General features: G+C 43.7%; 1 protein-coding gene across 3 annotated transcripts in view; it reads right to left on the reverse strand.

Annotated features, from left to right (window-relative positions):
- The window catches only part of TMLHE (trimethyllysine hydroxylase, epsilon), a 71,870-nt gene that overhangs the window by 10,670 nt on the left and 34,286 nt on the right, over positions 1-26,914 (reverse strand). For 2 of the 3 annotated variants that reach the window (XM_073599077.1, XM_073599076.1), the window contains 5 exons: positions 25,113-25,289; positions 8,504-8,783; positions 6,422-6,541; positions 5,461-5,697; positions 1,031-1,169 (listed from right to left, as the gene is read on the reverse strand). In XM_073599077.1, coding sequence (XP_073455178.1) covers positions 1,031-1,169; positions 5,461-5,697; positions 6,422-6,541; positions 8,504-8,783; positions 25,113-25,289 — 953 coding nt within the window. Of the gene's footprint in view, positions 1-1,030; positions 1,170-3,593; positions 3,716-5,460; positions 5,698-6,421; positions 6,542-8,503; positions 8,784-25,112; positions 25,290-26,914 lie in introns of those variants that run through there. The other variant, XM_073599079.1, reaches the window with a different exon arrangement.

Below are 26,914 nucleotides of genomic sequence, written 5' to 3' on the forward strand. Positions count from 1 at the left end.
TGGGCACTGTGGAGCAAGTTATCCTCAAAATTCTCAGCAGATACAGTGAAAGAGCCCATATAGGTTTTCTCTGCAGCTCACCTTCCCCTGTTCTTCTTCTCAGAGCACCTATTCTTTGTTTATATTAGAGATTAGAAGGCTGTCAACGCACTGACTGAAGGGGGAGCAAGATAAACTTAGTCGATGAAACACTGTTGGAAGGGAGCAACCGGGTGAGCAGAGTTTCTGACAGAAAGAGTTGTATGTCCTCAGAACTCCTACTGTGAACTTTGTGGATGAATTGCTTCAAAGTGCCTGAAGCTACAGAAGTCAGTGAGGACCTAGCATTTGTTAGGAATATGTAAATACTTGAATATCCACAGGCTGTCTACAGATTCACTTTAAGACCACCTGATGAACAAGTCTTGTATCTGTGGATAGGCAGTATTATGCTGTGTTATGTCATATGGCTTCCATTAGTCTTAACAAATTGAAGCCTCCCTCATAATTCTTTATAGTATGTACAGATACCTGTAGTATCCTAGACAGAAAAACACATGCAGTAAAAAAAAAAAAAAAAAAATCAGTTCACCTCCAAAGGGGGCAGATAGGGTGCACATAAGCCCCTTCTTGCTAAAACCTTTCCCGGGCACTGGAGCTAGTGAGGAATTTAGAACCCAATACAAATGTTTTGCATGGTGCGTTATCCTTGGGTTGGGACAAACAGGTTTAGCATTCTCCATAGGCAATCATTCCATTGAATTCAACAGAAGAGCAGATAATAGAACATCAATCCAGTTTTAAACAGGGCTAATGTTACAGAAACCACTTTCTCTACAAGGGAACATGCGCTGGCAAATGTCAGCAAATGTATTTTTAACCAGTGAATGTGTAAGTATAGTGAATGTTACCTAGTAAAAATTCCAAGAATTACACCAGCAAATACGTAGTTCACCTAAATGATAACTTGCTTAGTAATAGGAAATGGTTCAGCTGTGAAACTCTTTTTTGCTGTATACAGGAAACTTTTCTTTGATCTCAATTAACATACCTTGCCTGGTTTCAGTTTCACCCACAGCTCGTTTTCAGGCCTCCTCAGCTCATTGGTTAGGATTCGGTGTGCAGAATACCATCGATGCACTAAATCATGGGGCACTGTGTTGATGACAGCACGATCATAGTTGTTGTATCTGAAAACATTGTTTTTTTTTTTTGTTAAAAACTGCATAGTGCATGGTTAATGCGTGAAAAAGACCTGTTACTTTATTTACTAAAGTTAAAGTAGTATGCGATAAGTAAAATAAAAACAAACTACCTACTCACCTCCATACTGCAGTATCAGTGTGACGATGCAACTGTCAGTCACTGCTTCTCCAGCGTTCAGTGGGGCGCAAGGCTGGGGAAGGGGTGGCTCCAACTCTCAGCAGGGCTTTGAAAGGCAGAGCCAGCTGTTAATCAGAAAATCAAGTGGACCACAACAATATTATTGGGATCCTTCCAGAGACTGGCGCAAATGTGCCCTATCAGCCAATAGTAGATAATAGCTGACTCTGGGTCACAGGAGAACTAAGGTAAATGTACTTCTGTGACTCCAAAAAGCAGTATGGCCAAAAAAATAACAGCTATAAAATACACATTGTTTATGAGAAATATTTTACCTGCCAAATTATTTATATTTCTCTCCATCCAGTCCTGAGATTTACACAGCTCTATCACACAACACAGCAGGGCAGGAAACCTGATTTTTCTCTGCTGAAGTTAAATCATTTGTTACCCTAAAAAAGTATGTTATACAGCACAGTGCTGTATAGTTTGGCCCATTGTATCACCTGAAATACCTGGCTGATCCTGCCTGGTTCTGCCCTCCCCTCTGTAAACTGACCACTGTTTATCATGGCTGCTAAGCCCTGACACCGTTGTCAGTTTACATGCCTCTGTCATCCGCAGCTCTCCTCTACCCCCCTCCCTGCCTGTCAGCTCACAACAGTGCCGCTCTGCTCCCCTCCTGCTGCAATAATAACTATAGTATATTCATGCGATCACCTCTGCTAAATAACGATATGTGTCTCAGTTTCTGAGCTATATAAAAAAAAGATGCCAATTTCTACCTTATATCAGAGCATCTCCTGGCGCTCATGTGACCGCTCGGCTCTCTCTCCTCTCCGGCTGATGTCAGTGGGAGTTCTCGGCCCCTCTCGCTGTAGCTGTCCGCCTGGGAGAGGAGAGAGGCGAGGAGTCACGTGAGGACTGGGAGATGCTCTGATAGAAGGTAGAAATCAGCATCTTATTTATATAGCACAGACACTGGGACACATATTGATATTTAACAGAGGGGATCGTATGAATATACCATAGTGGCTTTACAACCACTTTAATGGATAAGTTCACTGTTCGTAGCATGTTACACCCATATTCAGGGTGTAACCTGTAAGGAACAGATCAGCCCCCACACCTCCCCGAACCAACAGCTAGTGGGGATCTCCCACACCCCCCCCTCCGCTAGTTGTCACATTTTAAAAAAAAGGGGATGAGCGGGCCTCCGCCAACCCGGCTGCGTCACTCATTTACAGTATCCTGTGAATGGAAAACTACAAGGTCCCGTAGCCTTTGCGGCTGTCGGCTTGTATTTTTAAATGAACTACCACGGTGCTAGTTCATCCTCTCTTCCTGTCAGATTGTATCTGCTTGCCCGTACAGGATGTACAGGCACACAGATACACTGACAGATCTGCAGAAGACCTGCATGGCACCAGAGATGCAATGTTTTAAAGGCTCACAAATTAAATAAATGCACATTTTTTTTACCTGCAAAAAATATGCATTTATTATTTTTTTTCTAAAAAGTGAAATCCTTTAAGTAACAATTACAGGTCTTGCTCCTTCCCATGTGACTGAACTGTGAAAGAAGCAGCAGCAGATTGCAGAGCTCATCTTTTCGTCACTCTGCTCTTTTTTTCCTATCTGCATGTTTATTCCTAGCACATGAGCACATCTCTCTCTTCTAATCTGAGATGTGCTGTACAGGGACTGCAAGAGGCTGATAGCAGGTCAAATCCAGGTACTTACATTACCTTTAACAAAATACATTTAAATAGGAATTATTAAATACAGGGCTGTGTTAATTGGTACCAGAATGAAGTTCAGCTTTAAGACCTTCCCCTTTTCCTTAAATAGCATGTGGTTTAGCCCTACTCGTGAAAAACGTTTAAACTGCTCCTAGTCTGTCATCTATACAGTTCCTTTTCCTATGAATATCTTATTGTTCTAAAAAGCAATAGAGTAAATCACACAGTACAACCCCTCACAGGGGTAAAGGGAAGCCTCAGAATCCCTATTCACATAATTACATGTGAATAGGGATAATATGGATGTTTAGAATCAACATTCATGACTGACTCAATTCTGCTTTACATACGGACTTTACTTGTGTTGTACAGTATAGGTCAGCTTGAGCTACTGAGCAATATAAATCAACAGGATTTTTAAAAATGGAGGTTGGGATAAACTAAAAAACATGTCAAAAGCTCCACCTGCGCACCTAAAGTACAATAAAATAAAACCGTAACATGTTTTTGGTCCCTGCAATAATAGAAGAGAGTATATAGATTTTTGTACCTTAAATTCTACTTTAATTAACATTCTTTTGCCTTTTCGTGATTTTGTTGTGTCCCCCTGCTACCTCCAAATTTTTCACATTTTAATGCTTGCCACACATGATCTAAGCCAACATAGAGCCCTGTGTGAACAGAAGAAAATGGTCACTGCTACCTGTTTGCAAGTAGTCTCACCAGAAGTATTTTCATGGTTTACTAAACCCATACAGCAACAAAAACTATTTAGGAATTAAAATTACAGTGTTCACGTATACAGTACATCTCAAAGACATGTAAATAATCTCTTCTATTGACTTATTGTCTGGTATGTACAGACATGTTTTAGCTTGTCATGGAAGAAACAGTGAGGCTACCACTGGTGATCTCCCCTTCTAAAGATTCTAGTTAGATGGCTGTATTGCTAACGTCACTGCTTGCACATGGCACAATTTACGTTAACTAACATCAGCTGATTTCTGCTGCTGGTGACTTTTTCTGGAGGTGAGTTCCCTATAGCCAGTAAACTAAAAGTCAGAGGGGTCCCTCTGCTGGCAGTCTGAGGAAATAGTTTCTCCTGTCCTTCAAAGGGGAAACTGATACATAGAATAGTATTTTGGTCAATGTTATTTTATTTTTTTTAATCTAGAAAAACTGTTTTAATGCTTTAACTAAAAAAATAAATAAAAAAAAATAGCATATACATACTTACATAATATATCTCAGTTTTACAAAACAAAATAAGTTAGCTAAATAGACAGCAGCTCCCTTTGCCCGATTAAAACTTCCTACAAAGCCGTCTAAGACAGGAATCAATACTGTGATGACTTTGAATTCTGATAAAGTGGTTCTAAAGGCAGAAGTTTTTTTTACCTTAATGCAAACCTTCTGTGTGCAGCTCCCCCCAAGCCCCCCTACTTACTTACCTACCTGAGCCCAATCTTGATCCAGCTATGTGACGAGCAGCAACGCTTCTCTCTCTCCTCCCCTCACTTTTTACAGACACACAGGAGCAGGAGCCATTGGTTCCTGCTGTCAAAGCTAGTGAGGAGGGAGCAGGGGGTGGGGCCAAGCCACACTCTGTGTCAATGGATACACAGAGCACAGCTTGGGAGCAAGCCTGCATGAGTGCGCACCCATAGCAAGCGGCTTGCTATGGGGGCACTCAGCAAGGGGGAGGAGCCAGGGGGCCAGTGGTTGACTGGAGAAGAGAGGGGTCAGAGCTTTGTGCAAAACCATTGCACACAGCAAGTGAGTATAACATGTTTATTTATTTTTTTTTAAATAACAGAGAGCCTGAGCCACCCGCTTCCACAGCCTGGCAGAGCAGAGAGCTGGTGACTGACAGTGGTCTTTGATTGCTCAGTTCTCAGTGTGGAGCCGGCAGGGGACAGCTGTAGCTGGGATTGGAGCTGCAGTCATCTATGCTGGTATGATTGTTTTTTGTTCTATTCCCAAACTTCTCCTAACATGAGAAAAGGAGACTAGAGCTCCATCTGCTATCTAGACAGAGGAGTGTGCATTATATGTGTGCAATATGTTATGCATAAAAAAATTGGATCTTGGCCACAGGAAGTTTTAAACCTTTGGTTATACCGCCACCTACAGGGGGACTAGACACTGGCAAAAAAAAAAAAACTGTAGGCCGATCCCGGGTATTACCCCTTCTACTACCAGTATGCCTCCTTTTGTAGCAAAGCAGTATGAAGAGAGCATGATCATAAACTCAGGTGGGGGTGGCTGTAAGAGATAGGAGGGTTTAGTTCCATTTGAAGTAAATCTTTAGGCACGATGATAAATGAGCTTGATGGTTTCCACACAGCAGAGTAGAGCTCAGCATGTACACAAAGTCTTTTTCTAATTCTCCCTGTTTTCTACTGGTGACACTCACCTAATCATATACAGCTCTTTATTCCACGGATAAACATTCAGTACTGGTCCAATCCCCACCATGTGGTTGTGACTCGAGCCAACATTTTCAATGTATTCATGTTTCAGCGGCACAGTACTGAGGAGGTCAAAGTCTTTAAGGTGACGCTGACGAACTTGTTCAGCAGCGTGAAAGCCATCTACCAACAGGGTGCGCCCTCCTGTGCCTTCATGCCGCAGACAGTGGAAAAGTTGCATACTGCAATTAACAGACACACAACAAATCAGTTAAACACTGGTAATATAGTTAATAAAGATGTTTTAATGTTCATGGAAACCATGGTGTATAGTCAGTACATTTTTTGTAAAACTTTTTGCTATGGCCTTTAAATTTTTTCTTTCTTGTCATTTCATATTTGACTAGTGTATATGCAAATTTTTTTAAGGGTGCGGGTGCAATGCCATGCTCCTGCACACTTCTCAGCATAGTTGTCTGTGCATACCTGGTACAAGCAGGCAGTTACCTGAGAGCAGGAAGATCAATGGACTACGAGAGTGCTCATCAGTGGCCTCGCAGCTCATTGAGAACTACAAGCCATCGGCCCTAATGGCCGATGGTACTTGTAGGCATTAATTCACAGAAACTGCGAATAAATTAAGTGGCCGTGTGGGCGGGTTGCAGGGATCGGTGGGAGAGAGGCAGCAGATGCTGGAACTTGTTACATATTCCACCCTAAAATGGGTGTAACATGTTGATAAGTTCACCTTTTGAAACATGTAACATGTTACAAAAGGTGAACTTATCCTTTAATGTTCCCCATTACAAGTAATTTATTTGAATGTTATCTGCACCTCCACCTAATGACTCTTGAATATGTTTTGCAACCATTAGATTTCAGAGGGCAACTGGACGTGTGGAACAGAATATATGCATGATGACAGGAAGCATTATTAAGCAGTTAGCTTGTTTTGTGTATGCTCACCCACAAGGTTCCTGGAAGTAGGTGGTATCTGTGTGCCGGTCAAGGGCCGATTTTGTGTAGGCTGTGTCTCCCCGGGAGAAGTCAGATGTGAGGTCCCACATTTTGCCATAGATTGTTTCCCTAAATAAAAAGAAAGACATTTGTACCATCAACAAAGCTGGAATTTACCCATGTGACACCCAAAGTCATACTGACAGGTGATCATATACAAGCCAATTTATAGATGAACGCCAGGAGGATATAACAAAGAAATTCCAATCAGTTGGGTCTTTCTTCAAAAATAATAAAATCTATTTTACATAAAACCATCATAAGTATCTCAATTTGTCTTGATATCAGCCTTTAAGCTACTTTTTTTGTATGGTATAACTCAGATTGGGAGAGGAAATGGCAGCAATAGCAGCCAATAAGACTTTCCATTATATAAACGTGGTAACAGAACTAGAATGAGCTGAGTTGATGACTTAGCGAGTTGGTGCCTCTTTGTTATCCAATCAGTGGGCTGGAAGGCTGAAACAAATCTTAGTCAGCATGTGACTAAGAAAGCAGTGCCAGATATAAAAGTTCAAGACACCGCTTACTTGAAAGAAGTCTCAGCCTAGGTTCACACTACTGCGATGCGATGTACTGCGAATTTGATCCATTTTTCTGTCCTGTGTGAGGTGCGATTTTGCCTTGCGTTTTGAGGTGGAAAGGTGCAAATTTACCTCGATTTTACCGTGAATTTACAGCGAATTTCAAGAGGCAGGACAGTGAACAATTCGCAGAGATGTGAACTGTGTGCTGCGAGTTTACTGCAAGTTCAATTGAAGCCTATGAAGATAAAATTCGCGCTGCACCAAAGGAATTCGCATCGCACTCAACACGCACAGGACCCTTTTTTTTCCCCTCGCACCAAATTTGCAACGCATAGATATGAATCAAGGCCATGGAATACTATGCTTCTTACATGACCTGCAAATCTGTGTGTTCCTAAATGCATCAAACCCGCTGCAAATTTGCATCAGTGTGAACCCAGGCTCAGTCTTATTAGAGCCAGCGGGGGACAGATGCACCATTGGATTGATGCTGCATCCATCTAGGCGAGTATCCATTTTTTTTTTGTTTCACAAGCCTATACTTCTCTCTTAACAAGTGTAGGCTCGAAATAATTAAAATACAATTTGCAAAGTAATATATAAAACTTTATATTTTGACCATAGACACACTTTAAATGCTTCAAATGGTATATGGATTAGATAGCTTTATCTTTCAATGTATATGGCTAGCCATTCATTATAACAGAATTCAGCCTTGTCTATTCCGTTAGGGAAAATCTTATTTTGCTTTGAATTTAAAAGATGTAATCGTGGCTTGATTAAATATTTAGGTACTGCTTGCAAGAATCAGAATTACGCCCCTTTCACACTTGTGCAACTTGGGACTCCATGATTTTCAATGAGTACCATTCATATCTGTGCGACTTCAAAAGTAGTCCCTGCACTACTTTGGTCCAACTTTGATGTGACTTGAGGTCCATAGGTCTCAAGATTACACAGGCATTGCTTCAAGTCAGGTCAAAGTCACATGGCAAAGTCACACGACTTTCAGGTCGTAAAAGTGTGAAAGGGGTCTTAGTTGGGTTTCAGCAGAGAGAGCGAGCATCAGGTTTGAAAATCTTTGTGGTCAATCTTTAATCATTCCTTTTCCTTAATCCTTATTTTTCCTTTGGACACTGTATTTTGCATTTAAACTGATCTACAGGTATTCTACAAATGTCAGAATATCTCACTGCCCATCCATCTCAGTCAGTAATCTGCCCTTCTTTGGCCTCCTATACTTTTCCCCAAATAAATATACTTTTTATTCGGTACAATAGCAAGGTTTTATTAGAATAGCTTCTGTACTAAGCTCATGATCAGACAAATGTCATTTGGATAGAATGTGTCTAGACAATGGTTACAGGAATACCCAGATCTCAGAAATATATATGCAAGCTTTGTTCTATAGAAGTATGTCAGACAGATCACAAATGCCAAGAGAGAGAGATGAAAAAATACTATGGATGGGATTTTACAGGCACCCTAGCTTTGTTCTGGTTACCGGATATGACTAATTCTCCGTGCAGCCCTCTCTGTATCCTCCCGGGTAGCTGGAACATCATCGACAAAGGCGATGCCGTACAGTAAAAAGTTCTTCAGAAAGTCTTGAAGTCCTTCATTTGTTTCCAGGAAATTGGAGTAGCTGATAGATGGCACATTTGCTTCCTTGTAAGTGTTTGCACTCCATAAGATTCGAGGCTGAACAAGTTGCTGTTTTTGTCCTTCATAGCTATTCTGCGATAACCATTCTAATCCATATCTGGTCATGTGCCCATCTGGCCCTATCAAATGTAGAAACAAAACATTATTTTACCAATAATCACAAGGACGGAATCTTATTCTTTGCACATAAAGCCTTGATCAGTTGCAGGTACCAAGAAATTAAATACACAATCATACCGTGTTGGTACAGGACTCCGGTCATCCTAAACTATTCCCACTACAGAGCGACCTTTGCTAGTGATGCAAGACACATAAGGGTACACTTCTACATACAGTATGGTTTGGGACTGCCGTTCCATTTGCCCAATCTGGCAAAAAGTTTTATGTTTAATACGACATAAAACAGACATATCCCTTTCTGATAATGCTGCGACAGTTCCACTGACCGCTCTATCTAGAAAAAGTTATCGCAAGTCATTATATTCACCTTTTAAACACTGCAAGGGTCTGCATTCCGAGCATTTTGAAACAACAGACTCCCCCTACACTAGACTGTTTTGTCAGGGTGAACGATATAGAACGAATGGAACACATATGTCAGCCTTTAAAGTGGATGTCCACACATATTGTTAACTTTATCTTAATCCCTTCATTGCATTGAACAGATGTGTAAATGAAAAAAAAAAAATTAAAAATTTTGCTGTGTGTTTACCTTGTTATCGGTCTTTATTGTGGCACTTCCTGTGTGTGACCCACGCCGGAGTAGGCGTGTATATTCTTCATCCCCGGCGGCACACTGTCTCCTGGGAGCTAAGTGTCAGCATTCCCAGGAGTCAGTGCGGATCGCCACAGCAAAATCGAGAGATTGCAAAACCTGAAATGATGTCTGACGTGGGTCATGTGATGAGGGTGTATCGAAAATCGCCATTTTAAATGAGGGCAAGCAGGTATATTTTTCCATTACTACCTGAACACAAAAGGCTAACGCAGCACAACAGACAACGGAGGACATGAGGCAAACGCTCAAAAGTTCACCATCTGACCAGCTTTTTATTACCTTTCCTCTGCACCTCTCTCCCCGTACTGAGCTTTGCATTGTCTGTTTGTTTTGTATTGTTTCTGTTGTCATCACAACGGGGCGGGAACTTCCGCCGCCCGTTGTGATGGCAACCTGGAAGTTTACGGCGCTCCGCACTGTTAACACTGAGCATGCGCAGGAACGAGTGGTGAATGCTGGTAGCTCAGCATTCACTGCATCCAGGAAGTAAATGCTTGTGGACTTTACATGCCCACAAGCAAGATGGAACCGACCATCCACAATTTTTAAAACCGTTTTTTTTATTCGAAACCGGACATCGGCGCACACAGTTCACCTAACAAGTGAGTGTTACATTGTTATTATCAGTGTCTGCATGGTTGGAAAAAAAAAAAAAATGAATGGTCGGAGGACCTCCGCTTTAAAGACAAACCTGAAGCGCATATGACTAGATGGTTCCACTGGGAACAGTTCTGACTGTCCCCTGAATTCTTACAATTCTAAATAGGCCTATCTGTCACCATGTCCAATCCCAGTGACTCTTACTCTGAACAATCTCTGTCTCTCCCCCTATTTCCTCTTGTCCTTTACTGCCCCCCCCTTTTCTTCCCCTTTCCTCCTGCCCCAATAATAACTACCCTTATTTAAAGACCCCACCCCCCACACACATTTTGACCCCTAATGTCTACAAAAATTTGTGCCCATCAGACTCGATACTCATCCTTGAGGTCTTATCACTTCAAAGGGAAGAAGCTGTGATACAGTTTGTAGTATGGAATATGAAATAACATGTAACAGGTGCTATTCTTTGCATATTCATATACCTATTTTCACTTATACCCTTTCTGTTTAACCTAGTGTTTTATTGAGTCCTGATGTGAACCCTTAAATAAAGAATTAAAAAAAAAAAAAGCAATATATTAAAGTGTACGAAAACCTTAACAATGATCTTCTCTTATTTGTTACCTTTTGGTCTGTTAAATCTATCAAAAGCATTTTGAAGTATCTGTTCAATAGGTGCGCAAACACCTGTTGGTCATGTTAAAAATTCAGAGCTGTCCTATGCACTCTACAGTTTTTTGTTTAAAAAAAAAAAAAAAAAAAATGTTCCTTTATTGAAACTTGGCATGATACAAGAATAAGAAAACGAATAAGAAAAATAATAATAATAAGAAAAACCACATGTAAAATAGCACGATAAACATGATATATAGATACAGTAAGGGAGGAGCTTAGTTCTTATATCCAAATCTCACAGAACATAAGTAAATTACAAATATTCCAACAGCAGAGCCCATTAACAGAGACGTGAAGAAGAGTCCTGAAAGAGTGCAGCAGCTGCAAGCTCAAACAGGCAAAAGCAACGAGGAAGCACCCCCTCCTATGCAGTCCACGGCTGCCACACTCGATCATATTTCTTAGGGCAGTTCCTGCTGAGTTATGTCATTTTGTACATAGGAAGTGCAGCATTTATTGACTTTTCCCACAAGGCTACAGAGGGAGGGGAATGGGAATTCCACTTAAGGATAATCTCTCTCTTAGCATAATACAGCAGGTAAAAATTTAGCAATTTAGTGTATCTAGGCCTTTGATCATTGTCGTGGACACCTAGTAACAGCAACTCGGGAGTAACCGGAAGGGCCAGCTGAAGGCAGAGATTTATAAGCTCAACCACCTCTCCCCAAAAACAGGTCACTCCTGGACAGCTCCAAAACATATGCATATTAGTACCGATATCTCCCCCACAGTGAATACAGCTCTGGGACCTTTGAGTGTATATACTACGCAGTCTCTGGGGTGTATAATAAACCCTGTGTAAGAATTTAATTTGGATTAGCCTATCCTGGAAAGAGATCAACAGTTTGGCACTATCCCCCAGCCCTCCCTGTCAAGGTCAGGAACGTCAGCCTTCCATCTATCCCATAGACGATCCATTTTGGCAGAGTCAACACCAAGTCAAAATATAGAGCAGAAAGAGGTTTGGATAGGGAGTCTTGAGCTAGTAGTTCCTCTATGGAATCCATTTTAAGATTTGGCGGAGTAGAGAACTGAGCACGTACCACATGATGCAGCTGAAAATATCTCCACAGTTTAATCTCAAGCAGTGAAATTAATACTCCCAATTCTAATCTTGGACTACAGAACATGTTGTGGAGTTCTGCTAAGGGATGCACTTATCAAAGCTACTTTATTTTACACAAGCCTACAATTTAGGTGCTTTTCCCGTTGCATCCTTATCTTTGACAGCTTAGAAAAGACCCATCTAGTTAAGGCATTCATTTGTTTACTTTAAAGCGGAGTTCCACCCAAAAATGGAACTTCCGCTTTAAGGGAAGGTGACCCCCTGACATGCCACATGTCTTTTTTTTTGGGGGGGGGGGGGGGGGGGAGCGGATACCCTCTTTTTAGAGGGTTCTGGCTCCCAATTCCTCCCGGCGCACCGCGGCACCGGAAGGGAGATCACTCTCCCCCCTCCCTTCTCAGCAATCATCTGGGACACGTCACAGGTCCCAGATGATTGCCCGGCCAGTCACGGCGCACCGTGCAACTCGCACATGCGCAGTGCGTGCCCTTAACTGAAACCACAGCCTGGTGCCCACAGTGACTATGCCGGCGCCGCAGAGGAGGGGGAGACAAGCGGGCTTCGTTCCCTCACATCGCTGGACCCTGGGACAGGTAAGTGTCCGATTATTAAAAGTCAGCAGCTGCAGTATTTGTCGCTGCTAACTTTTAATTCCTTTTTTTTTTAAGCAGAACTCCGCTTTAAGGCATCTTCCAAACCTAAGGAATATCTGGGCTCCATTGTTGAAAAGTTATACCAAAAAAGTTGTATTAGAATCTTAGGATGTGCGTGATTCTAAAGGTTAGTTTCATAGATGAAGTCTATGGCTGAAGTCACATGGAATATTCCCAGCTGCAGGAAGCCAGGGCTTTGTGCATTCTGCAGCTTCGATGCTCTAGGTTTTCGTAAAGTGGTTGTAAAGCCTCAAGGTTTTGCACCTTAATGCATTCTATGCATTAAAGAGAAAAACCTTCTCTGCGCTGCAGCTGCCCCCCAGACCCCCCCCCCTTTTCTTACCTGAGCCTGATCCAGCGATGTGCACGAGCACAGCGGCTCCAGCCGCTGTCTCTCTAATCATTGGACAGAGTAATAGCAGCAGGAGCCATTGGCTCCCGCTGCTGTCACTCAAATCCAGTGACACGGGAGTGAGGGTGGGGCTGAGTCCTGCTGTCTGTGTCAATGGACGCAGCAGCGGGACTTGGGAGCAGGCCTGTAAGTGTGCCCCCATGGAAAACGGCTTTCCGTGGGGGCACACGATGAAGAGGAGAGGCCAGGAGTGCCAGCAGGGCACCCCAAAAGAAGAGGATCGGGGCTGCTCTGTGTAAAACGATTGCACAGCGCAGGTAAGTATAGGCAGGTTTGTTATTTTTATGTTAAAAAAAGAAGAGAAAAAAAAACACACAAGGGTTTACAACCCCTTTAAACTGCACTTAAGGCATGTGCCATATAAGTATCATCATTGAATGATCCTTACATTGAATCAATTTGGCATTAAAGTGTTATTAAATCCACATCATTCTAAACTAACAATAAATGGTGTATTATATGCTGTTCATACTCTCTACGGGATTCGGTTTCTCTATTCTGCAAAAAACCTGGGTGGTCCTGCTGTTCTCTATCTCCCCCTTCTGTCTATGTCCCTACTGCAGTTCGGGATTATGCAGAGCAGTATTGGCAGCTAGTGCACTTTTAGTTTTCATTGTATTTCTATCCTGAGCATTCCCTCCCTTTTCACATCTGAGCAGCCCATGCATGTGACTATAAAGTCACATTTACAATAAAGGGGTGAGATATTACATCTTGGTTGATGGAGGCTTCACCTCCATCTTTTTCTAAGACACAGACTGGGGAGGGGAGGGGGGGGCGTGACACAGCCTGTGACTGGCAGAAATCTCACCACACCATGTTACTGCCAAAAATAATAAAGGATTTGTTTTCTTTTACAAAAGGTTTTATTAATTCCAACATAACAGCACATCACAGTGATGGTCACATCTCGAATAACATACAATGGTACACTGCAAGAAATCAGAAATAAAGTAGTGCGACAGCAGGCAGGTAAAATCGCCTGGTTGCATCCAGGATGGCAAATATGTGTGTCCCAGATTCAGGCTCTATGCCGATTTGTACCACTAAGGGGAAGTGCTGAGAGTCCTGCAGGGGTAGAGGTAATGAGCCCAGCTGAAGTAAGTTGGCTCATTAAGGCATCTGCAAAAACTCCCAGCATGCAAAGGGAGTTGCTCCATCCTGCAACCAGTTTTAGACTGGGGAGCGTGATACCCGTCTGTGCGCTGAGACAACGCCTGTGTGGCAAGCCTCTTTAACAGGGAAATAGGTGCTGGGGACAGCACAGGGCTGCACCTAGCTGATAGCCAGGGAACCTGTGTGTAAGTGGCCAAGTTGGCAAGGATTTATTTTCATGTTTCTTTTTGTTTTGCTGCTTTTGGACCATTGTAAATAGTGTAAATAAACCGCACCTTTGTTTTTTCACCTTCACTGTTTGCTGTCCTGAATTTCTGTGTAGTGAACCCATCCAGGGCGTCACACACATCCGCTGCTGAGCTAACCCCCTCACAGTAGATAGGTTCAAAACCTGGAGGTTCCAAAAAGGGCATACATAGTAGTTGGGAAAATTGATAACACCATCTGGAATCTCAGTGTTCTGGAACCCGCTGCATCTAATGTAGTTATAAACGTCTTCACCAAGTTATGAATGCAGCTTGCCATCAATCCATATAGCTAATATGTAAATGATCAGAAATAAACCATATAACAATGTTAGAAGTATAACACGTAACCATTCCACCCAGGGCCTAGGCCTGGGGGCCTACTGTGCCGACAGGAAGAGAAATGAAAGACGAGAAAAGGAAAGAGAGGGGTTGCACAGTAGGAATATGAGAAGGAAGAACAGCAAGAAGGAAGGGGAGTCCACGGGGTGGGGGCCAGAAATAAATCGAATCGAGAGGAGCATAGCATCAAACCTAGAGGGTTTAACGTAGGCGACCCAGGGTTGCCAAACCCAAAGAAATTTGTCATGGGTGTCTGATAGCATAGCCGTCAATTTTTTATTTACCATGATATCGTTCATATGATTTTTAACCACCTCAAAGCTGAGTACTAGTGTCTTCCATGCCCTCGCAATAGTTAGTTTAGTTGCAGTAAAGAGATGAAACGCCAACTTGGGACAAAGTAATTCCGCAATTGGTTTACAGAGAAAAGCCTCGAAAGGATCTCTCTTTAGGTTGGTATGAAATAAATTGTGAAGAAGGGCGCAGACTCCGATCCATAATCTGCATACCTTCAGACATGTCCACCAAATGTGCGCCAATAGTACCTTCTTGAGAACATTCACAGAAACAAAGGGGAGAATAGGTTGGGATAAAATGTGCCAGCCGAGCTGTGGTGTAATACCACCTATAGAGTATTTTATAAGCATTTTCCAAAATGGAGTATTTGGACAATGCTAAAGTCATGACCTGCTAGTACTCTGGGTCCAGCTGCCTCCCCGGCTCCATTCCCCACTGAAGATGGTAAGGAGTTAGGGGTGGCTTTTTTGAGCAAATTATTGCTGAGTAGATTTAATGAAATTAGGCCAGGAGATTGAGGACGTGATCTACAGAGGCTTTCAAAGGGGGTCAAGGTGTACAGATTAGGCTGAGACTTCATGAGCTGTTGGAGAAAGTGCTGTAGCTGTAGGTAGCTATAATGTTCTCAAAGGGGAATATCGTGTGAGGAGCATAAGGCAGCAAACGCAATTATCCTAGTTGGGATGAACAAAGAGTGGATGTCAACAAAGCTGTTATCGGTCCACCAGGAGAACTGTTCCAGATTATCACACCCAGGCAGAAATAGCGGACAATGGAGGAGGCGAAGTAAGAAAAGATGAGGAGATGAAGCCTGCTGAATATTTGAGTCTCACAAACAAAGGGAGTGTGCCAGGCATGGTCCAAACGTATCAGGGCGGTGTAAATGAGGGAGCCAGGGCAAGGAGGTGACTGGGATCGGGAAAGAATTCACCAAGTCTATGGGGGCCCATAATGGCATTTGAGATTTCTCGTGGAGGTGAGATAAATGAGCTATATTCGCTGCTATGTAATAGGCTTATAAGTTGGGGACCGAGAGACCTCCGTTGATCTTACGGGCGTATAGAACTTGTTTATTAATTCTGGGTCTAGAAGAACCCCAGACAAACTTCAGAATCCTGTGTTGATGTATGCGCAAAACATGGGAAGGGCTCAGAAAGACCCAGAAAAAAATAAAACAATTTTGGAATGTATTTCATACGGACCGCCGTAACTCTACCAAACCAAGATTTGTTTTCATTTATAAATTTATATGACAATTTAAAACAGTTTATAGATATAATTTATTTTTACCCTGTATCCCAAATGCTGTTTTTTTATTTTTTTTTTTATTTTGAACATGTTACCAGAGGATTAGAATCTCCTCCTGCCACTGTTTCCCTGCAGAGACTGAAAAGGAATTGGGTCATGTGACAGCTGTATATAAATTAAGAAAGAAGGTACTTAGATTTTTTTTTTAAATAATTACAGTGCCATCATTCATATACATCAAAAATTTGGAGGTGGTTGTATCTGCTAAAAAAGAGGGCAACATCCCTCTATTTAATGAGAATACAGATTTCCCCTCAGGGTGGAACTTTAAAAGGCATAGATTGTGAAACGGTGGTTAAAAGTTATCATATTTAACAGTATCAAAATATTTAAAATCACATATGAAAAATCTTGTATAAAAACATCAAATGCTGGGTCAACACATAATAGTAGATAACATCAACATCAAATTTAAGGAGCACCACTGGGTCCTGGTGTGTGTGGGTGTGCTTTGCTGCCTGACCCGCGCTGATCAGACCTTCTCTAGCTGTCCTTACTTTTGGAGTTCTACTACCTTCTATTTCGGGGGGGGGGGGGGGGGCCATTCGGCCATTTTTGCTATTCTTGGTCACCAATCACTGTTTTCATAGGCATACTATATAAGCTTTACTAAAGTGCATATCGGACTATCCCTGAAGGAGGAGTAAAAGTCACTCCGAAATGAGTAGGAATTGCGTATGCAACCAGTACCTTTTGTACACATCAGTTATTGTATATGAATTGATGTTATCTACTATTATGTGTGTTGACCCAGCATTTAATATTTTTATACAAGATTTTTCATATGCGATTTATATATTTTTATACTATTAAACTTTATAACTTTTAACCACCGTTTCACAATCTGTGCCTTTAAAGTCCCACCCTGAGGGAAAATCTTTATTCTCATCATTCATATATAGAAAGAGAAGGGAGAATGTAAACTAAACAGCATGTGTTTAGTATCACTTTAAATGAACGCAAGGAGAAAGAAAAAGGCAATGTTATTTTTAATTTAGTGACAAAGCTGTGCTTATCCATTAAACAAGAAAAAACACTTTGAAAAAACTATTGATAGCATTCAATAACCTGTATGTTATCATGTTAGTTGACACTTTAGGCCAGTGATGGCGAACCTTGGCACCCCAGATGTTTTGGAACTACATTTCCCATGATGCTCCTGTATTCTGCAGTGTAGTTGAGCATCATGGGAAATGTAGTTCCAAAACATCTGGGGTGCCAAGGTTCACCATCACTGCTTTAGGCCAAAGGAAACCTAAAATTTCTGGCTCCTAATTTTCTTCTAGACACTAGAAAGGAAGACAGCTGTATGTTTCAAACCTTACCCAATATACCATCTTCATTACAAATATACCGTATATACTCGAGTATGTCGAGATTTTCAGCCCTTTTTTTAAGGCTGAAAGTGCCTCCCTCGACTTATACTCGAGTCACCGCCGTCTGCCTACATGATCAGCGTGTCATGCAGACGGCGGCCAGCGTGTGATATTACCATTCGGCGACCATTCCACTGTTCAAAAGCCGCACCTCCTCCTCGTCTGTGTTAGGCAGAAAACTCCATTTCCCAGCAGTCAGTGTACAGCCTATCACGGACATTCTTTTATCCTCGTCTGTGGTATGAGGATGAGAGAATGTCCGTGATAGGCTGACCGCTGGGAAATGGAGTGTTCTGCCTATCACAGACGAGGAGGAGGCGCGGCTTTTGAACAGTAGAATGGCCGCCGAATGGTATTATCACACGCTGATCGGTGCAGAGCGGCACACGGAGGCATGCACAGGACACAGGTAGGATGCACACATACACAGGGACACATGCACACATACACAGGGACACATGCACAGGACACAGGGACACATGCACACATACACAGGGAGGCATGCAGCTGCAGATGGGCATTGTTGACCCTCTTTTCCACTTACAGTAGCTGCTGCATTTCTCACCCTCGTCTTATACTCGGGTCAGTAAGTTTTTCCCAGTTTTTTGTGGTAAATTAGGAGCCTCGACTTATACTCGGATCGACCTATACTCGAGTATATACATTGCTGATAAGATCTATATTACACGAAAGTTATTCAAACCAATATAACTATAAAGAGATAGCAGTGATAAATTACATTCATTTCTCAAGCACTGTGTAAAGTATAAAACAAAGAATGACTAAAACTCAGGAAAAAGTCTGTAGCAATAATCATACAGAAAATAGTATTTTTGTACTCGCAGTAAAATCCATTTCTCTGAGTTCATCAATGGACACAGCGCTCCATTAATCCTGACTAGGGCTATATCACCTTCTGCAGGAGTAGGACTAGGCAGAACAAAAAAAACTTGTCTACGTACCATGGGCTGTCCTCAGCGGGTATATAACCCCCTTTCTGCTATAGGCATTCAGTTTAGTAGCAAGCAGTATTAGAAGTATCAAAAAATTCTTAGAGGGGTGGGTGCTGTGTCTGTCGATGAACTCAGAGAAATGATTTTTACGGTACAAAAATCCTCTTTTGTCTTTAGTTCATCGACGGACACAGCACTCCATTAATCCTGGCTATAGGGATGCCCAAAAGCAGTGCCAAAAGAAAAATGAGGGGTGGCAAATATAACCCAAGGCTACACACAAGAGCCCTAACGGGGTCACAGGAGCTCAACCAGGACACAGGAGCCCCATCTGAAATAATAATTTTAGGAAAAACCACCCCTCAAGAGAGAACAGAACCTCTTAAACAGCCTGTGAAACCTTGTGGCCAAAAGAAATATATGCAGATGCCAAAATGTCTACTTTGTAGAATCTGTTGAAAGTATGCACCGACAACCAAGTGGTCACCTTGCAAAGCTAAGATATGGACGCTTGATGACAGAAGGCCCAACACTTACTAAGAAGAGAAACACAGGTGCCTCTAGGTTAGAACTGTAAACATTTTAATGAGATACAGGTGCATTATCCACTTACAGTAGGTGACTGCGATATTGTGTCAATCTCGCCGCATTTATTGGCGAGATTTGACACCTGCGAGCCCCGTCGCGGGAGCCAGCGCTGAGCTGGCTCGCTGATCGGGAAAGGAAAACTTTTTTCACCTTTTGCGATGAGCGACAGGCAGTGCCGACAGCTGTCTGGTATGAATCATGAGGGGGAACGCCACGCCAAATTTTAAATGAACAAACCGGCGTGGGTTCCCCCTCAGGGACATACCAGGCCCTTAGGTCTGGTATGAATTGTAAGGGGAACCCCCTACGCTGAAAAATCAGCGTGGGTGTCCCCCCAAATCCATACCAGACCCTTATCCGAGCACGCAGCCTGGCCGGTCAGGAAAGGGGGTGGGGACGAGCGAGCCCCCCCTCCTGAACCGTACCAGGCCGCATGCCCTCAACATGGGGGGGTGGGGTGCTTTGGGGGGGCTCCCTGCGGGCCCCCCCCCAAAGCAACTTGTCCCCATGTTGAGGGGACAAAGGCCTCTTCCCAAAACCCTGGCCGTTGGTTGTCGGGGTCTGCGGGCGGGGGGCTTATCGGAATCCGGGAGCCCCCTTTAATAAGGGGGCCCCCAGATCCCGGCCCCCCACCCTATGTGAATGAGTATGGGGTACATGGTACCCCTACCCATTCACCTAGGGAAAAAAAAGTGTCAATAAAAAAAACACACTACACAGGTTTTAAAAGAATTTATTAGGCAGCTCCGGGGTGACTTCGGGAGAAGTAGGAAGAAGACCCTCGAAGTCGGAAGAAAACCCCGGAGCTGCCTATTAAATTACTTTTAAAACTGGTGTAGTGTGTTTTTTTTATTGACACTTTTTTTTCCTAGGTGAATGGGTAGGATCTGGGGGCCTCCTAATTAAAGGGGGCTCCCGGATTCCAATAAGCCCCCTGCCCGCAGACCCCGACAACCAACGGCCAGGGTTGTTGGGAAGAGGCCCTTGTCCTCATCAACATGGGGACAAGGTGCTTTGGGGGGGCCTGCAGGGCGCCCCCCAAAGCACCCCCCCCATGATGAGGGCATGCAGCCTGGTACGGTTCAGGAGGGGGGGCGCTCGCTCGTCCCCACCCCCTTTCCTGACCGGCCGGGCTGCGTGCTCGGATAAGGGTCTGGTATGGATTTGGGGGGACCCCCACGCCAATTTTTCGGCGTAGGGGGTTCCCCTTACAATCCATACCAGACCTAAGGGCCTGGTATGCTCCTGAGGGGGAACCCACGCCGTTTTTTTTCATTTAAAATTTAGCGTAGCGTTCCCCCTCATGATTCACACCAAAAGTTTTCCTTTCCCGATCAGCGAGCCAGCGCAACATGCACAGTACCCTGTCGCCGAGAACCAGCGCGATGGGATCGCGCTGGAAACACAATCTCGTGGTCAGGTACTGTACATGGAGGTTAAGGAAGTAAGGCACGAGTCCATCCACACTGGCGTGGTGTTCACTGCAGAGCGGCGTTCTGAACACACACGCCAGTGTGGATGGACTTGTACCTTACTTCCTTAACCTCCATCTAAGTGGATAATGCACCTGTATCTCATTAAAATGTTTACAGTTCTTAACCTAGAGGCACCTGTGTTTCTCTTCTCATTTGCATATCTGGAGTCTGCTTTCAACTCCCTCCACAAAGGCTGCCAAGGTTGTTTTGGACTGCTAAAGTAATCTATACAGGTCTCCCCTCTTCATCTCTCCCTCTCCACATATACTGAGTATCCACTTCAAGGACTTATTGAAGGACTAATGTATTAAATCTCATACTATTTAGCAGCGCCACTACCCAATTTTTTCGCCAAGACGTACTAAGCCCTACTACCCGAGTAGAATGCGCCATGACAGGGAAAGGAGGAACCCAACCTTTAATAGAATAGGCCTGAGTCACCGTCTGTCTTCCATCTGGAGATGGTAGCCAAAGAAGTGGCCAGCCCTTTCCTTGGTCTTTGTGTAACCACAAAAAGTGAGTCTGCCGAAAGGACTCCGTGGCTGCCAGATACACCCGAATCGCTCGAACCACATCCAAGGCATGCAAAGCAAATTCCTTGGTATGAGCTGGCTTGAGACACAAGGAAGGCAACACAATGTCCTCAGTCAAATCGAAGTCTGAGACAACTTTATGTAGGAACGATGGACAGGGACGGAGAACCACCTTATCTCTATGGACCACCAAATAGGGAATATGACAGAATAACGCCAACTCAGACACCCTACGGGGCAATGTAATAGCCACCAAGAATGCCACCTTCTGGGACAACGTAGGCAAGGGGATCTCCTGTATATTCTCAAATGGATGTTTTTGGAGAACCGAGAGCACTAAGTTTAAATCCCATGGCAGCAAAAGAGACCGCACAGACAGAGCCACATGTCAACTCCCATGAAGGTACAAACTAAAGAGTGCGTGACTAGGGGTCGCTGAAATAAGATTGCCAATGCAGATACCTGGCCCTTGATGGTACTCAAGGCCAAATTCTGCTCAACGCCCCGTTGAAGAAAGACCAAGATTTGACCCACAGAAAAGGAGTGAGGATGAGCGCCAATCGACTCACACCAAGAAATGTATGCTTTCCACGTATGATGGTAGATCTTGCTAGTAAACGACTCCTTCGTCTTCGTCTTATAGTAGGGACTATCCAGACAAACCTCTATCCCTCAGTACCTGGCTTTCAACAGCCATCAAAACCTGCGACTGTAAAGCAGGATGGAAGCTCAGCCCTTGGGACAATTGATTCTCTCTGAGAGGTAGCCCCCTGGGACGTTTACAGCCACCACAATGACCGGGACACCTTCGCCCTCGATCCTTCGCAGGAACCACAGAAGAAGCTCGAGAAGAGGAAGGTATTGGTCCCACGGTGGCACTAGGATGACTGCGTCGTCTACCAGAAGAACCCTTTGATCGCCCCTGGTGTTAACCCCTTCCCTGCCAGTGTCATTTATACAGGGATCAGTGCTTTTTTTTTTTTTTTTAGCAACGATCACTGTATTGGTGTCACTGGTCCCCAAAATGTGCCACTTGGGGTCAGATTTGTCTGCTGCAATGTCGCAGTCCTGCTAAAAATCGCAGATCACTATAATTACCAGTAAATACGAGTCCCTAAATCTATCCCTAAATCTATTTTGTAGACACTATCACTTTTGTGCAAACCAATCAATATACGCTTATAGGGATTTTCTTTTTACCAAAAATATGTAGAATACATATTGGCCTAAATGATGAAAAAAATGTGTTTTTTTACATTTTTCTTTTGGATATGTATTATAGTAGAAAGTAAAAAATATTGTTTTTTTTTGTTTATAGCGCAGAAATTTAAAAACCGCAGAGGTGATCAAATACCACCAAAAGAAAGCTCTAATTGTGGGGAAAAAAATTACATCAATTTTTTTTGGGTACAGCGTCACACAACAGCGCAATTGTCAGTTAAAGGGACGTAGTTGCGTATTGCAAAAAATGGCCTGGTCAGGAAGTGTATAAAACCTTCCGGGGCTGAAGTGGTTAATGATGTCATCCAGAGTAGCCCCAAATGGCAATAGTCTTGAAAGGGCAGATCGATAAGAGCTTTTTTGGAGGCTTGGTCTGCCGACCAGCTCTGAAACCACACAGCACGTGTCTAGTCACTAATGCTGTAACAGAGAGCTTGGGCAGCATGGGAGCCGCATCCAAAGATGCATCACATACAAAGTGTAGCCCCTGGACCAACTGGTCTGCCAGATCAATGTAAGCAGAGGGAACCTGCTTATTCCCCAGACCCTGAAGCAAAAGATTAGCCCATTCAGTTAAGAGTCTGAGACACCAGGGCTGAGGCCAGGGCCGGTCACAAAGCCGAACCTGCCATAGTAAACATGCTGCACAACACAGACTCACTTTCCTATCGGCCGGGTCTTTAAAGGAAATCCTTTACTGGGATCATGGTTGCTTTATTCAACCCGGAAACAGGAGGGTCCACCACCAGTGGACTGGTCCACTTTTTTTTTTTTAACAGCAATTCCTTAAAAGGGTAACGTACTTAAAAATGTTTGGGGACCACAAAGGGTTGCTTTGATTGCCCTCAATCCTTATAGCCAAATTTGTCAAAATAGGGAAGATAAGGAAAAACCTTAGCTGCATGAGGTGCCTTGTGTGTACCAAAAGGGATAACCACGTCCGTGGCCACATTAGCCACAACCTCCATCTTTAAAGCCTCACGCACTGTAATAACAAGTGCATCCACCAGCGATTTTTCCTTCGCTGCTGCGATCATGGAGGAGTCATCCTCACTATCGGACGGATCAGGGAGTGTGGTATCAAGTCCCACTGGACGGGCCATGTCCACAGCGGCCTCAGACCCAGAAGAGACAGAATGAGCAGGAGAAGGCGGAGGGAGGACGCTTTCTGCTAGGCCTTTGTCCACACACCACTTCCACCCGGGATACCAAGGACTCTACGACCGCTGTCAGTGCATTAAATGGTGAGCTGTGACCCTGAGGTTCCAAAGTACTGTAACAAATACGTTTTGGCACTGCTATGGACCCTCCCCACTCAGGGCACTTGCTAGGGGAGGGAGGGAGAGGGACCCAAGGTTTTCGCCACTACCAGCCAGAGGAGCGCCGTATGTTCGGACCCAGCAGCTCGCCAGGTGTGCTAGCAGTCCCTATATGCGGGAGAAGGAAGAGGAAGGCCCGGAAGCCCAGGCACCGCCACCTGTCTCCAGCGCCATGCCGGACCAATGGAAAATGGCCGCCGTGATGTCACGGCCCACACAAACATGACCCCCGGGCGGAGACCAAACCAGGGGAAAATGGTCGCTGAATACTGCTAAACGCTGGCAGCTATCTGACTGATCCACACAGAATTCTCTAACCAACTGCCCTCTGCACTGGGACACCCCAACAGAACCCAGGTACTGCACCCAACATGAGCCACCCAGGGAACATCCACAGAGGGGGGAATGGAGGGGGGGGACCCCAGCTTAACTGAGGGATTAGGATGGGAGAAGGGAAACCTGCAGGCAGGTCCGACCATTCCTGGAAGGTACCAACATCCACCGCGGGTACTGTACTTACCTTTCCATGGATGCGGGTATCGCTCCAGACAGAACCTCTCACCACCGAAGGGGGGGTTGTCGGCCAGGGGGCGCTGCGACCCTGCCAAACGTTTAATTCGCGGGCCAGCCTCCGTCCATTGAGGCTATTTCACGGCCAACCTAACGCATAGCTGCGATTAGCATGCACACGCGGGCTGGACTGGGGAGACCACTGGATCTGGATTATCTAGCCCATTGCCAAGCCCAGCAGTTGATTGTAGATCTCCCAGGAGAAAAAAAGTAAAAAGATGCATGGAAGGAGAAAAAAGCAAAAATTGATAGGACCAAAAGATCCCAGCAGGGTGCCTAGATCTTTACTCCTGACTAGACAGAAACAAACTGAATGCCTATAGCAGAGAGGGGGTTATATAACAGTGGAGGACAGCCCATGGACGTAGCCAAGTTTTTTTGCTCTGCCTAGTCCTACTCCTGCAAAAGGCGATAGAAGCCTATAGTCAGGATTAATGGAGCTCTGTGTCTGGCGATGAACTAAAGAGAAAGGATGCTTTCACTGACTTTTGGTCACAAAAAATAGCAAAACCCTTGTTTTGGTAAAGTGTACTAGAAAAAGATCTCTTGCTTACGAGTTCAATCACAGATCCATCTGTCTATGGCCAACTGAAGGCGATAAAAGCCTAACCTCCAAACTGCTATAGGTTGATTTATGAAAATGGTACCTGTAGCAAATGAATTTCTTATTTAGTGTAAGTAATATAGATAACTTCTGCTTCGTTTTTCTTTCCGATAATTTAATATGTCATCGTCAAGTTCCAAAATCAAAGTAAAGAGAGGAAATGCCCTTATATCTATATTTCCGCTATAATTTTTTAAGCAAGGGTTAGTGAATAAACAAGACCACCTGAAGGTTTGCAATCTACAACTGCATCCTTATCTTTCCCAACATACAATCAATGAGGCTCTTATACCGGGGATTTGTATTCCCAAACTTACATGTTAGATATAGGGTGGTTTCATCTACTCGGACCTGTGCAGGTCTGATGTCCAGTTCTACGCTGGCTGTGTCCAAACTGCGCTGGTTGGTCTTCGGGTTGTAACAAGAAGCCGAGCGGCAGTGATCTCGCAGCCACACGTAATCAAAACGCATACATGTTCCAGAGTAAAGCAGTTCTATTTAAAACAGACACAGAGTAGAATAGTTAACCAGTGACTTTAAAGAGAAACTGCAGTCTGCTCACATAATTTGTAATAAAAGCATCTTTGCCATTTTGTAGCTTCCCTCCAACCACTTTGCATATTATTTTATATATATTATGATTCTGTATTTGCCAAATATGCTGCAGAAATCTCCCTCCGAGTCTGGCTGCAACCATTTTAACTGTGGGCAGCTGAAGCTGCTGCCTGTTCACTTCCTGGATTTACAGACACACAGAGGCACACCTCCAGCTCTGCAGCTCTGATTGGCCCTCTTATGACTCATCCCCCCTCCCTTCCTGGCAAACTCTCACAAGAGTGAGAGAGAGCTGCGCATGATGTCATAAGCCTAGGCTTTTTACCAGACAAGAAACAGGAAGTGGGTTGTATAAGGTATTTACTGGCAGAAAAAAATGTTTTACTATCCAAAGTTAAAAACAACAAGGGCAGAGGATTTATTAGATGGAAAGTTGAACAAATGACTCAAGGTCCGCTTTAAAACAGGCAAGGCTAAATTATCTGCAAGGTTAGACTGTTTCCCACAGGAATCAATCAGATTTTTCCTTTGGGGGGTGGGAGAAAAAAAGGCAATAAGTGGATTGGCTGCAGTGGGTAACATAAACCTTTACAAAAGGAACTAACAAAGGAAGATCTTAGTTCTTTTGCCATAAGTACAATGTAAAAATGACTTTTCAGAAGGAAGTTACACAGGATGCGAGGAGTCTCTTTTGAAAAACAACATAATATTTCGCAAGTAGAACTTTTTTCATGCGTTTATCAACCCAAACAGACTGTGTGTAAGACTTGTTACACAACATGTGCAATCTTCATTTCACCGGGGGCAATCCAACAGGGTATGAAACAAACAAAGGTTGGATCCAGCACAACAGTGTTGAACGAGTGGGTCAATTTTTAGTAAACTTCTTAGTGGTGTTTACTATGCTTGGAGATGAAAGCTGACACTCTCACATTGTAGAGGGGGATCAAATGATATGCACTCTGCACTGTATGCAGAGGCTATAGGTCATGCTTATCAAAAAAGCCACCCCTTTATGATCAGAAAACGTCTTATCTGTATTGTGCACAATTTATGGACCACTGATACACATGACCTGTAGACTAGACTTGGCAAAATCTGACAGCAGACCAGTTTTATTTTACCTATAGGGTGGATTTGTCAAATTGCAAACATTTTCTTTTTGTACATACAACAATATGCTGCTTCTACCTTGACCTGTTTGACCATCTGTCTCACAGAAAACCTTATTGGCCAAGAAGTGAAGCGGCATCTTCCTGGCAGGTAAGTCTTTCTAGACTGAGACCTGTGTGCAGGGTCACAATAATACATGTACAATAAGCAACAACAAATTAAAGTAGAACTATAGACAAAACTTTCTTTCTATTTTGTATAGAATAAGGGAGGGTTGCAACCCTTGTACGGTTTATTTTGCCATCTTTGTCCCATTGGGGAGATTTACCTGCACTTCCTGTCCCAAAGCCAAAACAGGAAGTGAGAGGAAATTCCTGCAAATTAAAAGGGATCTCTTGGAGACCCCAGGTCACCAGAACTAGTGTCGCCATTGGAAGATTTCCCCCTATTA

Source organism: Aquarana catesbeiana, linkage group LG09, assembly GCF_042186555.1.
Source record: "Aquarana catesbeiana isolate 2022-GZ linkage group LG09, ASM4218655v1, whole genome shotgun sequence".
Lineage (NCBI taxonomy): Eukaryota > Metazoa > Chordata > Amphibia > Anura > Ranidae > Aquarana > Aquarana catesbeiana.